Source organism: Dendropsophus ebraccatus, chromosome 1 (assembly GCF_027789765.1).
Source record: "Dendropsophus ebraccatus isolate aDenEbr1 chromosome 1, aDenEbr1.pat, whole genome shotgun sequence".
In the NCBI taxonomy this organism is placed as follows: domain Eukaryota; kingdom Metazoa; phylum Chordata; class Amphibia; order Anura; family Hylidae; genus Dendropsophus; species Dendropsophus ebraccatus.
The window spans coordinates 12,257,973-12,274,712 of record NC_091454.1 but is presented as its reverse complement, the minus strand read 5'-3'; the positions used below and the strand labels follow the sequence as shown (position 1 = coordinate 12,274,712).

The 16,740-nt window shown below is 43.8% G+C and overlaps 1 protein-coding gene across 1 annotated transcript in view; it reads right to left on the bottom strand.

Annotated features, from left to right (window-relative positions):
• Nucleotides 1–4,394: 4,394 nt before the first annotated feature.
• The window catches only part of TMEM178B (transmembrane protein 178B), a 206,580-nt gene continuing 194,234 nt past the window's right edge, over nucleotides 4,395–16,740 (bottom strand). The window contains exons 3-4 of the mRNA XM_069967318.1: nucleotides 9,061–9,198; nucleotides 4,395–7,269 (exon numbers count right to left, since the gene is read on the bottom strand). Of these exons, the coding sequence (XP_069823419.1) occupies nucleotides 7,019–7,269; nucleotides 9,061–9,198 (389 nt within the window). The 3' untranslated portion in view covers nucleotides 4,395–7,018. The remainder of the gene's footprint in view (nucleotides 7,270–9,060; nucleotides 9,199–16,740) is intronic.

Below are 16,740 nucleotides of genomic sequence, written 5' to 3'. Positions count from 1 at the left end.
AGAGGAACTGGTGATTACAAATGGCAAGAAATACTCCTGCGGCCTGTGTCAGCAATCAGCCGAGGAGCGGGAAAACATCCGGTCCTTAGCATTGTGTCTTTACAACAGGCTTCAAAATTTATCAGTTGCACATCTTTCTGTGTAAACAGGAGTAAGGCCGATAACAATAAAAGCAAACGGACAGCACAGATCTGTATATACAGATCACACAGCAGTGTATACTTACCATCAGCGCTTCTTGTGATCCGGCATCTGGCTTCTCCAGTCCTGTAACTTCAGGCCGCCACCTTCTCCAGAATGCTTGACAGCTGGAGAAGGCGGGGCCTGTACATACCACAAGTGGTCTGAAGACTGGAGATCTGGATGCCGGATCACAAGCAGCGCTGATGGTAAGTATACACTGCTGTGCGATCTGGAGACTGACAGCTCAAATATATACATATGGTTGCACAAACGATACAAGGATTGCTTGTGCCGCGCCGGTTGCTCGATTTGTTGTGCCGTGTAAAGGCGACCTCAATCTGTATGCCAGTTTAGATACCATGTCCTTGTTTGATCCTGGTCCATCAAAATTCATCAAAATTTTCTCTTTGGCTCAGGAATTTGGCTTAGTTTCAGGAGTTTTAAACGTTGTCTATAAGTTTTAATTGCATAGTACTCCCTAAAAATAAAATAATATATATAGTTTTTATATTATTCTGATGAATTATGAATTTATTTGGTGGTATCTGACTTTATTTTTCCATGAACAAACGAGGGCCAAGGAACTTCTTTATTATGTTCTTCTTCTACTCCTTGACCAAAATTATGTTCTTCCTCTCCCCACCCTTCCCATTGCCATACATTGTTAATAACTGTTGAACGATCACTTGGCCAACAATTCTTATCCTGGCATGTCCAAACATTCATGTGTTCCCTAGGTGGAGGGGTAAGAAACAGCTAGAGAGTTGTGGTGCCGGCTTATCCCTCCAAGAACAGTAGACTTGGGCATTGAAAATCACACCTGATCTGTCTTTCCACCGATACCAACTGGAAGGCCCCTATACACCTTATACTGTTGGCCGGGTTTGTATAACTTTATTCTTCCCTCGCCATTCCCAACATTCATATGTTTGGCCAAGTCAGCTATGAGATTGGGAGAGATAACTCTGATCTGACTGCTATATGGCCAGCTTTACCCTCCCAGTTGTTGAAGGGAAGTGGGGGAGTGTGGTAGGTCCTTCAAATTAAGGTGGCCATTCACAATAACTGTTGGCCATACTGTTATTTCCCAGACTCCACCATAAACACCCGTACCTGCCCCTGACGAACATTCTTGTTTATTTCAATAGGAAGGAAGTAATGGGCATTCCCTAGATCCCTCTTATCTCCTGTGTCTACAAAGGATCGGGCATAACCAAATCTATCATGCGATCAGTGATGATCCTGCTGAAATTAGAAGGTTTGTCCAAGCTTCGTCTAATGTCACCTTTAGGCTCAAGTTCACACAACGGGATATTTCACCAGTCATTGCCAACGGTCAAGAAGTTGTCGGATCTTTGCCAATGAAGGCCATCTATAATGATCATGGTCATTATTGACGGCCGCCATTAGCACATATTGGATGTCTTCTTGACGGCTGTCGGCAATGATGTCCGAAAAATCCCATTGTGTGAGCTGTTAAATCTGCAATCAAAACTGACCTTAAGGTCCTGATTGATACTACCATAACCCATTTTTTACCAAAAGAGTAGTGCCTGGTATTTGGGTAGCTGTTTCCTAGCCTAGGGAGTGGACCCAACCATTGTAGCTCTCTTTTTTTGAGCGTTCCTACCTTTCCGTAAGTTAATTTTTGAATTTTTTTACAATCAGTTTTAAGATATTCGAACCCTTGTACCCTATTTTTAAGGTGCCTATACACCTTCAATAAACGTCAACCAAATTATTTTTTTGGCTGACAGTTATTTCTCCCGTCTTGTCCATAAACTTGAACGTTCTTTACAACTAAACGTTTGTGATTTCTCTATGGAGGGGTGAGGGGTAGGTAAAATGCGTCCAGTCAGCTTATTCCTCCAAGAACGAAGAAGTCTGGCAGTCAAAATCCATCATACCCGACCCCGATATTTTAGGAGGAACCATACAAGGCCAAACCCACCACCAATGGTGGGTTGGACAAAAGCCTTTACCTATAGGATCCTTCAAGCATTAGTTGACTGAATTTTCATACCAGAGCGTTTCTGAGCCACGATTCCACCACCGCTAATTGTGCACAGGTTATTTATGGACTTGAGGTCTTGGATAAGTAATTAGTGATAGGAAAGATTTAAGGGAGTTTGTTGCTGATCACATTTTGATAGGAATAACAAGCTCCTCAGGGCCCTCCTTAAATGTGTTTTTAAGGTTCTTCCGCTTCTCACGAAAGATTTACTACGTTCGACTAATCTTCCTGGGAGAACGTATTACTGCAGCGGAATGGACCTGTGTGCATCATTCTCTGGAAACTTGAAGTGTTACTGAGTTTATAAGTGATCTTTATTACATTTGGAGATAATTAATCAGCCGAGTATGTAGGCCATTTAAGTCTTGCTACAATATAAGTACATTCAAGGACAGCATGACAAACAACCGTGCCCCTTGTGGTACCCTTCCCCGTTGCCACTAACACTGCAGCTTTTATGTAGGAATCTCGACCGTTACCGTCTAATGGAAATGTTGGGAAAATTGGGAATATTACTCCCGAGGGATTAAATTATAATCGTGTCAAAAGTTGATTGATAAATGGAGCATACAGTGGGCTAAAGTGGGTCTCCTAGGTATAACTAGCACTCAAAGGCTTCATACTAGAACAGGGGTGGGGAACCTCCGGCCCGCGGGCCGCATCCGGCCCCTGAGACCTCCCGATGCGGCCCGCGGCCCGCGGCTCCCCTGTGACACGCGCTGCTCTGGAGGAAGGAAGGAGCCGGCGCACACAGCATCCTCTGTGACAGCTGCCGTGCTGTCTGTGTCGGCTCCTTCCTCCTCCAAAGCGGCGCGTGTCTTCAGTCTCCTGCCGGCCGCGCGCGATGACGTCATTTCATCGCGCGCCGCCTGCAGGAGAAGACCGGCACAGGGGACCTGGGAGAGAAGAGGACCTGGACAGCGTGGGAACGGAGGAAAGGTGAGAGGGATGTTTATTTTTTTTTATTTGGGGGTTAAATAGGCTACCAGGGACATGCCTGATGGGGGGGGATAACTAGGCTACCAGGGACATGACTGATGGGGGTTAACTGGTCCACCAGGGACATAACTGTTGGGGGTTAACTGGTCCACCAGGGACATGACTGTTGGGGGTTAACTAGGCTACCAGGGACATGACTGTTGGGGGTTAACTAGGCTACCAGGGACATGACTGTTGGGGGTTAACTAGGCCACCAGGGACATGCCTGATGGGGGTTAACTAGGCTACCAGGGACATGCCTGATGGGGGGTAACTAGGCTACCAGGGACAAGACTGATGGGAGTTAACTAGGCTACCAGGGACATGCCTGATGGGGGTTAACTAGGCTACCAGGGACATGCCTGATGGGGGTTAACTAGTCCACCAGGGACAAGACTGATGCAGGTTAACTAGGCTACCAGGGACATGACTGATGGGGGTTAACTAGTCCACCAGGGACATGACTGATGGGGGTTAACTAGGCTACCAGGGACATGCCTGATGGGGGTTAACTAGGCTACCAGGGACATGCCTGATGGGGGTTAACTAGGCTACCAGGGACATGCCTGATGGGGGTTAACTAGGCTACCAGGGACATGCCTGATGGGGGTTAACTAGGCTACCAGGGACATGGCTGGGGGTTAACTACAATAGCAGGGGCACTAGGCGAACAATACCTTGCCTTGCCCTGGGTGCTGCAAACCCCCGCTACTAACTGCCGCGCACGGTATGCGGCCCTCAAATGATTTTATTAATGCCCGACCGGCCCTCGACATGGAAAAGGTTCCCCACCCCTGTACTAGAAGCCTAATAAACAATATTGCAAGTCAGTGGAGCCATTGGATAATAGATCTAACATGTCTTCCATCTGAAATAGAAGCCAAGGCGCTGCTATGACTTAAAGAGAGCCTGTGAGCAACTTTTTGCTGACTAATATAAAGGCAGTGTTCAATAAGGCTTCCTACCCTGAATCAGGAGATATAACTCTTATTTCAATCAGCCGCTCCAGCACTGAGATATAAGCTTTAGAAGTTCAATGCAGCCCAGCAAGTTCAGTAGCCCAGCAACATTCTCTCCTAATACCCCTTCATGTAAATGGCCACTCTGTAAACTTTGCTGGGCTTTATCTCCCGATTAGCATTAAAGTTCTAAATCTTATATCTTAGTGCTGGAGTGACGGACTAAAATAAGAGTTATTTCTTCTGTTTCAAAGTAAGAAGCCCTATTGTATACTAACTCTAGTGAGCAAAAAGCTGCTGACAAGTCCAGTTTAAACCTGCCCTAAAGGAGAAGTCTGGCCAACATGAAAAAAGGCCTGCAGGCAAAGGCAGGGGGGAACATCATAAAGAAGTTGTACTTACCCATCTCCGTGCTTCCATACCACTCAGGGACTATTGCTGGCCTTCTGGATCTCACGATTCAGCAATGTTCCAACCCTCTGATGGATTGCCCACTCATCTAGTCAGTGATTGCATCAGGAAGCCGCTGCAGTCACTGACTGGCTGAGTGGGCAATCAGTTGGCTGGGCCGGCTAATTTTTCGTTGATGACAACGAAACCAAGGAGAAAATTACTTCCATTGGCAGTCAGTGAGCCCGTGTAATACGGCACTGTGGAGGCATGGGGACAGGCAAGTGAAGCCTCTTTATTATGTTCTTTCTGTCCCTGCCTGCAGCCAATTATCTTTTTGCCCAGAGTTCCCCTTTAAGCATGATAACAGTTGGCCAAAGTGGCCATTTTGGGCAACCATCATTTATAAATTACACGCAATCATTCACAATGGCCAACAACAGTCTACAATCCGATGGAAATTAAATCAGATGCATTGTTTGTTTTTTTTGACAAAAAAAGGTGCATGGGATGTTTGATCATTGTCCACATTGTGGCCAATGAATTTCCCATCTGAATAACCAGGCTTACCCGTGGGCCAATTTGAAAAAATGAGCAACCCTATTCATAAAAAGAAAATTTTTCCATGTCTTATCTCGCATTTTAAAATTATTTTTGCTGGTGATAACTTCATCCCTCTGACCATATTCCTAAACTATCCTGAAGTAATTGAATTAATAGTTTAGCGGTTCTTGTGCTGCTGTAGCCTAAAAAAAAATTACAAAAAATTTGAGGTAACAAAAAAGCCATCAGTTCCCATACAATCAATAAATTTCTTCCATGCGGGGAGTGATATATAGACGACTAATTTTTTTTGAAAATTTCGAGCTGCCTCATCTAAGATCCATAAATAATAGAATGGTTTGACTGTATCGTAAAGGGTCTTACGTGACCTAAATAAAAATTCTTATTCTGTGTGTGCTGCCCCCAAACTTTAGAATACTGAGCAGCTCTGAGATGGTGGGATTATGAGCTTTGCTCTATGAATAAAAACAATAGTAGACAGGATGCCCAAGGCCCAAGCACTCCCGAGAACTCCAAGTTGTTTGTCATTTTAGTCTTCCTATGTTGTCCAAGCAATGTTGTACCTCTCCACAAAATAGTCAACCATTATTGCTTCACCTGGATATTGCAGGTTTTTCGAGAACCCTTTACAAAAAGCTGCAGTGTTATGGGTGCAGAATACCGAGGGGAAAGGGCCTGCTTACTTCACTCTCGCGTTCCCCCGCTCCATAGTAATGACATCTTACATCAAACAAAAAAGGTTCTGATTCAACATTGTAGAAAAGTAAATTTACAGTAAGACAGTTATTTCATAACGGATTTTTTTGATATTTTAGGCCAGGTTTGAGTAACCATGTGATCTAGTGGTCAAATCATTGGCATTGCTTCCACCACTATTAATACTCCCTATGATTTGTTACCCCAAAAAACTTCTCAATCCCCTTGTACAGTCCAAGTCAGACATCTTATCCATGGAGAACTCAACGTGACAACCGAACTGGACTCTTTTTTTTTTTTAATTCCTAGAAAAAAAATAAACCAAAGAAACAAACCAAAACAAAAAAATAATCCCCCCCCCCTCAAAGTCGTAATGACGTGTAAAGGACTGGCACAGAGAGATTAGTCTTTTCCATTAGGCCTTGTGTATCTGCCATTGGTTTGAGTCCATCCTATAGACCAGGCAAGTGCTAAGGCAGCAGAGACTCCACAACTGAGCGATCAGGAATCGGCTTATGCTTTCCTCATTTTTATTTATTAAATTTTTTTTGCCACGTGTTCACAGACTTCACTGTCATCATTAAAGGAAAACGACAAGTCGGGGTCATTTTCATTCCGTAAGTCGACGTGGGGAGAATAAGATGTGGGTAGTAGTTGTTTCCGTTTTCCGTTTTTTTTTTTCTAAATTCAAAAATTTGGAAATTTTTCATAAGGATTCCAATTCGACGGAAAATGGGGGTTCTGTGTATTAATTTAGTTTCCACTTTAGTTTTACTTAATGACTCCGAGTCGACAGCAGTTGGGGTTTATGTGTGTTTGAAATTACTTCCATGTTAGGTCCCATAGGGAAGTCATTTGTAAGTTGTCTTACCGGGGTGGTCTACGTTCCTCTTGATAGGTCTAGTGACAACATGTAGATGTTAAATAAAAGATTGTGGCAAACAAAGAAGGTCGTCATGATAAAAGTTCCCCTTGATATCTGGTATATGGTCCAAGAAAACAAAAGCGTTGGTGAATGAGATATATACATAGTCCTTGACAAGGACTCTACCATCATGAAGAGCTAAAGTTACCATTGACTCTCCAATGCCAACATCACCCCTCAGTGGCATCCAAATATGGCCACCTTGTAATGAATGAGATGGGTGACGAGTTGATATCTGTAGTCCAGGCATTAGTATAAGGTAGGATGGCCCGTCTCTCTTTTTCTCGTTTTGTGCTCTGTAGAGGGTTTTTAGCACACTGTTCCATTCTCAGGACGTGTTTTGGGGCAGTTGGTCCTCAGGACGGGCTGTACTGAAGGTGCTAATGTGCAGAAGAAGCCTGAGATTAACGTTAGGCCCAAGCCCCCCCAGGCACAGAACATGGACCATCCATAACCATGGCTGATGTCATCAGGTAGCCCGTACAGGAACCGAGGGTAGCGGGAGAGCTCAAAGTTTATCCCCGCTACACAAGTGCACAGTGAAATGATACAGAAAGTGCCTGCGGGAAGACATTAAACAGAAAGTATTAGAAAAGGTCATCTGCAAGAGTTTCCTCAATGGAGACATTCTGACGGAGTCTAATAATAATATAAAAGTACATTCGTACATTAAGATAATGGGTTATAAGGTTGAATACTACTTGGCACCAATGTACCTCTCACCCCTGGGGCTTTGCAAGGGCAACTTGGTACTATATGGCAGCCACAGAGGGAGCCTGAGTGAAGGACCTTCTCTACCATGTCCATATGCTCTGTAGGACATATCGAGACGGTTTGCATTCATTGTAGATGGTGAAATCATTGGACTATGAAGGTGTCACTATGAGTGCCATTATCCGTATTGTCTGTACCGCCTTAAAGGGGTATTCACATCTTGTAAAGATGGCTTCCTGGTCCCCTCCAGTCTGTAAGACAAAAACAGCTAAGGCACGTAATTTGCTTAACCCCTATTGATTCGAATGGGAGTTATGAAAGCGGCGTAGGCCCTCACACTGCACTGTTTACATACAGTAACTCCAGGGTAACTTGCTGTTAACTCCCATTAAAGTCAATAGGAATTAGACAAAATTGGGAAACTCCCAAGCTTCAGCTGTTTTTGGCTTCATGACCAGATAACATGGGAATCTGTCAGTTCTTTAAGAAATTTTGGTGACATTTTTTCTAATTTTCCATCTTACTATCTATTTTATCCTGAAATGCTGTAGTTTTCATTCTCACCAGTGAGGCTAAACTAAACTGAGACTTCCTGTTGTGTCTGATGATAAGGAGGAGGCTGCTGTAAAGTGATCTGTACAGTATTACAGCGTCATGTGACACCAGTAGATAGAGGAGACAATAGCAGCTCCCTGTGGAATGACAAAATTACAGAGTGCGCTCAGTAATGTTTCACATTCATCTCAATGGGACAAACTCTGTCTATTGTCGTCTCTGTCCATGAGTCTTGCTGTAAAGCATGTCACTAAATGCTGTTAAGAACAGCCCAGGCAATATGGCATAACAATGTAGAAAAAGTGAAATAAAAAATAATTACAGTAAAAAAAAATAGAAAAAATTAGAATAAAAGATCATGTTCTAGTATCTGACTCTAACCAGTAAAAGAAAATTTTTGTGACACTTTCCCTTTAAAGGGAACCTGTCACCCCCGTGCCAGGATGACAGGCTCCCAACCCTTCGCTGGAGCACCCTATACTCACCTGATCCCGCCGGGTCCCGCTTCTGGAGGTGGTCGGGTGACTGAGATATGAGCATCTGAAGCCCGGCGCGCGTGCTCCACAGATGAGTCCAACGCTCATAGAGAATGACAGGTGAATCCGACGCTCCGTCATTCTCTATGAGTGTTGGACTCATCTGAGGAGCGCGCGCGCCGGGCTTCAGATGCTCATATCTCAGTCACCCGACCACCTCCAGAAGCGAGACCCGGCGGGATCATATGAGTATAGGGTGCTCCAGCGGGGGGTCGGGAGCCTGTCACCCTGGCACGGGGGGTTACAGGTCCTCTTTAAGCATCTTTTAAGAAGAAGACAGAGCTAAAAAATTTCTGTTAAGGAAGTAAAAATGAGGGGTTTAGAAGGGTCAACTAGTTTATTCACTTCCGTCACAATGGTTTGTCTAGATTTTTAGCTGTTTGGGGCAAAATTTACAGTGACTCCTCCCATAACTGGAGGTGGGTAGATTACAGGAATGGAGGGTATTTGTATTTGTTGAAATGCTGGCCCTGGCATATATAAAATGGTGCCATCCGAGGCTGAGGCTTCCCTGCCTATCAGGTTACTGGTATTGAGCCAACGTACCTCCCATGAGGAAGAGCAGACCGGCCACGTATTGCATGAGCCCCCTATCCCAGCAGCAGCCCAGCACTCCAATGATCCAGCCGAAGAGAATGATGGCCACTGCCATTCCCATAAATCCAGCTGTCATCCTGCGTAAATCTGTGGGAATAAAAACACAATGGGATAAATAACAATAACACAATACCTTGAGAAATATATCTATTATAGACCCATAAAGCCGTCATAACACAGTTATATCCATTTCTGGAAAATCTGGGTGACAACTGATTTACTTTCCTCTACATCTCCCCCCTCTAGGTGGTCACCCAGTCTATACGTATACTGAGGTTATACTGAGGTACTGGGTCAGGCTATGTTCCCACGACCAGTGTCGGACTGGCCTACCAATGGAGCGGAGAATCCTCCAGTGGGCCCCCAACTTTAGAACCTGCACTAACGCTGACTGACATGTGGTTTATCACTAATTCTTCATTGGTGGGCCCCCAGGATTAATTCTTCTGGTGGGCCCCAGTAACCCCAGTCCGACACTGCCCACAACATCCATTTGTAAATTTGGCAAAATAATTCTAAAATAACAGCCGTAAATTGTGATCATGATCATTAGCAACGGCCTTCGTTGTCAAAAAACAGCTGTTTTTTTGCCATTGTGTGAACATAGCCTAATCCTGTAAAAATTAAGTAATGGAATGTATACACAAAGTGACGCAACTGGTTTTCTTTAATTTTTAATAATCAAAATATAAGAGGTCCACTAGAAAACAATGCAAAACTCTGTGGAAAATGGCTTCAACTTGAAGCTCTTGGTGCCAGGCTTGGAACGGCTCCCCCAGTAGAGTCTGTTGTCTAGGTTCCACTTGCAGGAACTGATGTATTCTTTCCAGTCTGGCACAGTGCTCTCTGCTGCCACCTCTGTCCATATCAGGAACTGTCTAGAGCAGGAGAGGTTTTCTATGCTGCTGCTTTGGACAGTTCCCGACATGGACAGAGGTGACAGCAGAGAGCACTGTGTCAGACTGGAAAGAATACACCACTTCCTGCAGGACGTACAGCAGCTGATAAGTACTGGTAAACTTAAATTAAACGTCAATTAAAAATCTGTGTAAAAATAATATAAAATAAAAATAATTTGCCAGAGTATCCCTTTAAGTAAACATGGTATCCCCATTCACTGTCAGTTATCAGTCATGAAAATTTCAAGGAATCTATCAAAATTACACCAGAAAATTGCATAATTTTCCATGACATTTTCCATATCTGGAATATCCCTTCAATAGGCCCTGTATATGTGAGTGCGCTGTATAATCGGCTGCGTGCGGCAGGGAAGGGTTAAGCGCAGGTTGACTAGGTATTTTCAAGGCTTTGTAAGCACATTATAAATTAATGAATGCATTCAGCGCACCGAATACTGCAGCCCGGGGTCTGACAACAGAACACGCCGCTGTCTATAACTGTGTAGAGATGTATGGTCGACATGGCGAGAGCTGCTCAACCTTTTCACCATCCGTATCCTCAGCTATAAAGGGTCTGCAGAGCATCGCTGTAGCCTTGTGTTATAAACATCATTGTATGCATCACATATAATAGACTGTAAGTGGAATCATTCCCCATGTATACATAATGACATCATCCTGGTATTCATCATCTTATAATACACACTATCTATTATATCCAATGCTCCTTCTTTTCAAAGATGTTCTGCAGTAGCTCAGACAGAGAACATAATGCAATCATCACTGATACTAGTAGCCTTCACAAAGGGAAGGTGGTAGCTAGTGCATTGGAGGTGTATGGCAAGCAATGACTGCTCCAATATACAAGAATATAACTACTATAATACTGCTACAATATACAGGAATATAACTACTATAATACTGCTCCAATATACAAGAATATGACTACTATAATACTGCTACAATATACAGGAATATAACTACTATAATACTGCTCCTATATACAGGAATATAACTACTATAATACTGCTCCTATATACAAGAATATAACTACTATAATACTGCTCCTATACACAGGAATATAACTACTATAATACTGCTCCTATATACAGGAATATAACTACTATAATACTGCTCCTGTATACAGATATATAACTACTATAATACTGCTCCCTATATACAAGAATATAACTACTATAATACTGCCCCCTATATACAAGAATATAACTACTATAATACTGCTCCTATATACAAGAATATAACTACTATAATACTGCCCCTATATACAGGAATATAACTACTATAATACTGCTCCTATATACAAGAATATAACTACTATAATACTGCTCCTGTATACAGGAATATAACTACTATAATACTGCTCCTATATACAAGAATATAACTACTATAATACTGCCCCTATATACAAGAATATAACTACTATAATACTGCTCCTTTATACAAGAATATAACTACTATAATACTGCCCCTATATACAAGAATATAACTACTATAATACTGCCCCTATATACAGGAATATAACTACTATAATACTGCCTCCTATATACAAGAATATAACTACTATAATACTGCCCCTATATACAGCAATATAACTACTATAATACTGCTCCTATATACAAGAATATAACTACTATAATACTGCTCCTGTATACAGATATATAACTACTATAATACTGCTCCTATATACAGGAATATAACTACTATAATACTGCCCCTATATACAGGGATATAACTAATATAATACTGCCCCTATATACAGATATATAACTACTATAATACTGCTCCTATATACAGGAATATAACTACTATAATACTGCTCCTATATACAGGAATATAACTAATATAATACTGCTCCTATATACAGGAATATAACTACTATAATACTGCCTCCTATATACAGGAATATAACTACTATAATACTGCTCCTATATACAGGGATATAACTACTATAATACTGCTCCTATATACAGGAATATAACTACTATAATACTGCTCCTATATACAAGAATATAACTACTATAATACTGCTCCTATATACAGAAATATAACTACTATAATACTGCTCCTATATACAGGAATATAACTAATATAATACTGCTCCTATGAACATGAATATCCCAATTATAAAACTAAGAAAGAATCTAAGACGTGGAGATATATTGTCTTGTATTATTCAGCTTTTCCCTTCCCTGTGTCTACAGCCGCATCCTGACGGGACCTCTGAGATGTTGTGTCTGCAAAAGCGTCAGCAGAATCTCAAGCAGCTTTTAGAGGACGCTCCTGACCTGCTCGACTTCCTGTTCAAATTAGTATTGACGAAATCCTAATGTTTCCTGACACACATTTACATATTACGGAGGGATGGAGCTGATCGGGGTCAGATGCCGCCTACAGCTCAGCAGGATGAGGCTCCTCCACAAGCAAGGACATCGCCACCATCCCCTCATACTTCTCATGATACTTTTTGTTGATGGGACAGGGACCATGCACACCCTTCAGACACACCCAAGAGGTATCAGTCCTTAAAGTGACACTGTCCCCCCTTTTTGCATTCTGACTTGTCTACACAGGTGTAATGGGTAAATTTGGCAGTTTTCATACCTTATTTTATATGATAAGTCATGGTGCTTGTTCCAGTAAAAAGTGATCTTTCATCATCTGCAGATTGTGCTAAGTGGGCGGGGCTTCACGACAACAGCGTTACTTAGCCCCGCCCACAGCGTCTCCGTTGGCCCCGCCCTTCATGACGTCATCGACACATTATCTGTGGGAGGGAGCAGGGTCTAACTGTAAACGAGCGCCGATCTGCTAGATCGGCGCTCGTTTACTGGGCCTATTACACAGCCCGATAATCGTTTAACAATGGCTGCATGGACATCATTACCGATGTCCTTGCAGCCCTTTCTTAAAGGGAACCTGTCACCCCCCGTGCCGGGGTGACAGGCCCCCGACCCCCCGTTAGAGCCCCCTATACTTACCTAATCCCGCCGGGTCCTGCTTCTGGATCCAGTTGGGTGATGAAGATCTCAGCCGCTGCAGCCCGGCGCGCGCGCTGAGAGATGAGTCCAACACCCATAGAGAATGACAGGAGAGTCCAGCGCTCCGTCATTCTCTATGGGTGTTGGACTCATCTCTCAGCGTGCGCGCCGGGCTGCAGCGGCTGAGATCTTCATCACCCGACCACCTCCAGAAGCGGGACCCGGCGGGATTAGGTAAGTATAGGGGGCTCTAACGGGGGGTCGGGAGCCTGTCACCCCTGCACGGGGGGTGACAGGTTCCCTTTAAACTGCATACATCCAGGCTGCAGGGCTCCTCTTGCGGTCTGCTTCTCCCCAGGTCCCGCACGCTCCAGCTTCAGAGCAGCCTGTCTCAGCTGACAGGCCACTCCACCAATCACTGGCCGCGGCAGTCCTGGCCTGTGATTGGCTGAGACAGGCCACTCTGAAGCTCCAGTGCGCGGGACCCGGGGAGAAGCAGACCGCAAGAGTAACCCTGCAGCCTGGATAGGTAATGTATGCAGTTTGGAAATTGTCAGCTGCCGGCCGGGCGTCACTATTACACGTAGTGATGCGCGGTTGCCACCCGCCAATTATAGGTCCAAACCTATATCAACGATCAGCCGATGATCATTGGCATCAGCTGATCGTTGTATTTATTACACGGAACGATAATCGTCCGGATAGGGCCAATTATCATTCTGTGTGATAGGGCCCTAAGATGTGCGGCACTCTGGCTTACAGGATCCAGCAACACACCGCACCCTCCTGTGTCTGGTGGCTGCCGCACCCAATGTTATACTGTGCACGCCACCCGACTGACACAAGAGGGCCCCGGGCCGTATGAAAAGTTCTCGGGGGCCGGGGGTTGCCACCCTCAATCTAGGGCTTGTTTCTGGCAGCATAAAGAGAATCCCAGGCAGCAAAGGACGTGCTGGCAACTTGCAGGGAGAGGAGGAGGATGTGTGCTCTTCTTCCTGTCCTTGTATTACTGCTCTCTGATGAGGACCTTTATTCCAGAAAAAATATATACATTTATAAAAAAAAGTATAAAAAACGGATCAAAATGCATCCGTTTTTTAGCAAGCACAAAAACGCGGTCGACCATGTTTTTGTGTACGCGTCAAAAACTAATGCGTTTTTTTTCAACCCTTTTTATATAAAGGAAGTCGATGAAAAAATGGATCAAAACGGATACACGCAAATGCATCCATTTTTGTTGTCGCATAAAACGGATTTAAAAACAACACAGTGTGAACCCAGCCTTACCCCTTTATTGATTGCCTGTTTAACCCTTAGATTATATAGTTTTAAAGAGGCACTTCAAAACGTTTTATTTGTTACTTCCCATAAATAAAACATAACAAACATCTTATCCTTACTTCTCCTCAGTGTCCTCCTGCAATGCCTCCGGTTCCCCTGCCACCTCCATTTCCGCTGAAGAACTCCTCTTGGCAGTGACAGCCTGCACAGCCAATCACTAGCCATAGCGCTGTCCTGTCTTGGTCTGTGATTGGCTGAGCGAGCTGTCACTGCCGAAATCATATGCAAATCACATGCATATCATGTGCCTGCGGTCAGCAGGGGAACCGGAGACATCCCAGAAGGACCCCGAGGGAGTATGCAGAGGTAAGGATAAGATCTTTGTTATGTTTTATATAAGGGTAGCAATATATAAAAAGTTTTAAAATGCTGTAGTACTCTTTTAATAGTAAAAAAAAAAAAAAAAAAAAGATAGGTATTGTCGCATGTTAACTAACTGTAAGATACGATTACGTACTATTTTACATAGTAAAAAAAAAACTAAAAAACAGCAGAATTTCTTTTTTTAAATCTTTGTCATGACTACAAAACAAAAAGATAAAAAAATAATCAAAAAGTCCTAGGTACCCTTTAAATGATCCTAATAAACACCAGTCATGCCACAATAAAACAAGCAGTCACACGGCGCAGTCCAGGAAAGATAAATTTATGGATCGACACAAAAGCAAATTATTTTGTTAAAATTTTTTTGTGTGTAATAGCAGTAAAATCTAACCAAAACGCCATAAACGTGGGATGGCTGTAATCGTAATCTCCCATAAAATAAATTTATCCTGTCATTTATACTACACATCTGCCGTCCTTCCGCACCGCGCTCCACTAGAAACTAATCACAGATTACTGCCGTGATCAAGGACCAGGAGGGCTGAAGTCTTGGCAGAGTTTGTCTTCCTGTGGTATTTTATATTCTTCCATTTATTGATGAATATGTTCTGCACTGTATAAAAAAATAATCATTCTTTCTATTGGAGAAAGTGGCGGAATTTTCTTTTCTTAAAGGGAACCCGTCGTCACTTTAATGCTTCCTGAATGGCCAATTATCGGGCCATCCCTGGCGGCTTAACTAGTCTTGATTGATAGATCTATACGTGCACCATACAGAGAGTGATATCTATCAATCAAGGCTTGGGGGCGGGGAGAAGTTTCTAGGCACCACCCCAATGACTCTTATAGAGATTGTTTATCTGTTTAGCGTGTGAAGCCTACCAGCAAACTGCACCAAAGTAATGCATGGGAAAGCTGTGCTGGTGCTGATCCCCATGCTCCCCCCCCCATTAGTCCACATTGCACTGACTTACAACAGTCCTCAGGACTATTTGCCCTTACGGTAAATTTCATTATACAGTGTTATGCCATCAGCTGCTCCTGTAAAACCACGAGGGAAGGGAAGACAAGGCCAGTGAGCCCTAATGCTAGATCCACCCTTCCTCAGATACCCTAAACGGTAGAGGACGACTTGGCGACATTCCCTTCCTGAATACAGGTGAATACACGAAAAGCTGACGAGGCAAACAAATACGGATTGTCAAGGTGAGAACCATAGGGGCAACGAGGTAAAAAGTCAGAATCAGGAGGATAGTCAAATGGCAATAGCAGCATGAACAGATATAAGAGACTGGTGAATATGCTAGCACACTTAAAAGAGGCTAATAGCAAGCACTATTGGCTCCGTTAGTGAACAGCTTATTGTATGCCAGGAATCTCCCCCAGGCATGACTGGACCGGACTCTGACATCCCAGCCACACACAAAGAGAACAGGAGAAGCAAGAGTGGTAATGAAGGCTGTCAATCACAGGAGCAAAACCAAATTTAAAGCAACTCTGTACCAGCACCTTACCGCCAGCACTGCATTGTAGAGCTGCTCACGCCATGCCCGAGGGTCGACCTGTCTCCTGGTGCCGATACTTAGAAGAAAAACAACTTTTATCAATGCAGCGCATTGGTGTGGCCTAGAACATCAGTGCCCTAGGCCTGCACTGCCTCTCTCCTCACCTCCCTTCACTTTCAGAATGCCCCTGAGCTGGATGAAGGTGGGGAGAGGCGCTGCAAGCCTAGGGCACTTATGCTCTCGGAGAACGTATGGTCCCACTTCCCTGCATGAAGGGTGGAAGACACAGAGAGGAGAGAGCGGGGGGGGGGGGGCGCATCCATGACAATGTCATTACATGTAATCTCAGACAGACCAGGGCCCTGGAGGGTGGGGGGCGCATATTATCACCTTAAGGACTCGAGGAGTCTTACTTTTTTCCCCACATGCCTAAAACTTTTGCACAATGCTGTATAGGTAGAGAATATGGCGCTCAGTATCAGCAGAACTCTATCAGGATACATTATGTAACTAACTAGAGGCCATGCGCCCTTTGTCTCCTTCTGTCCAGGCTCTGTGCCG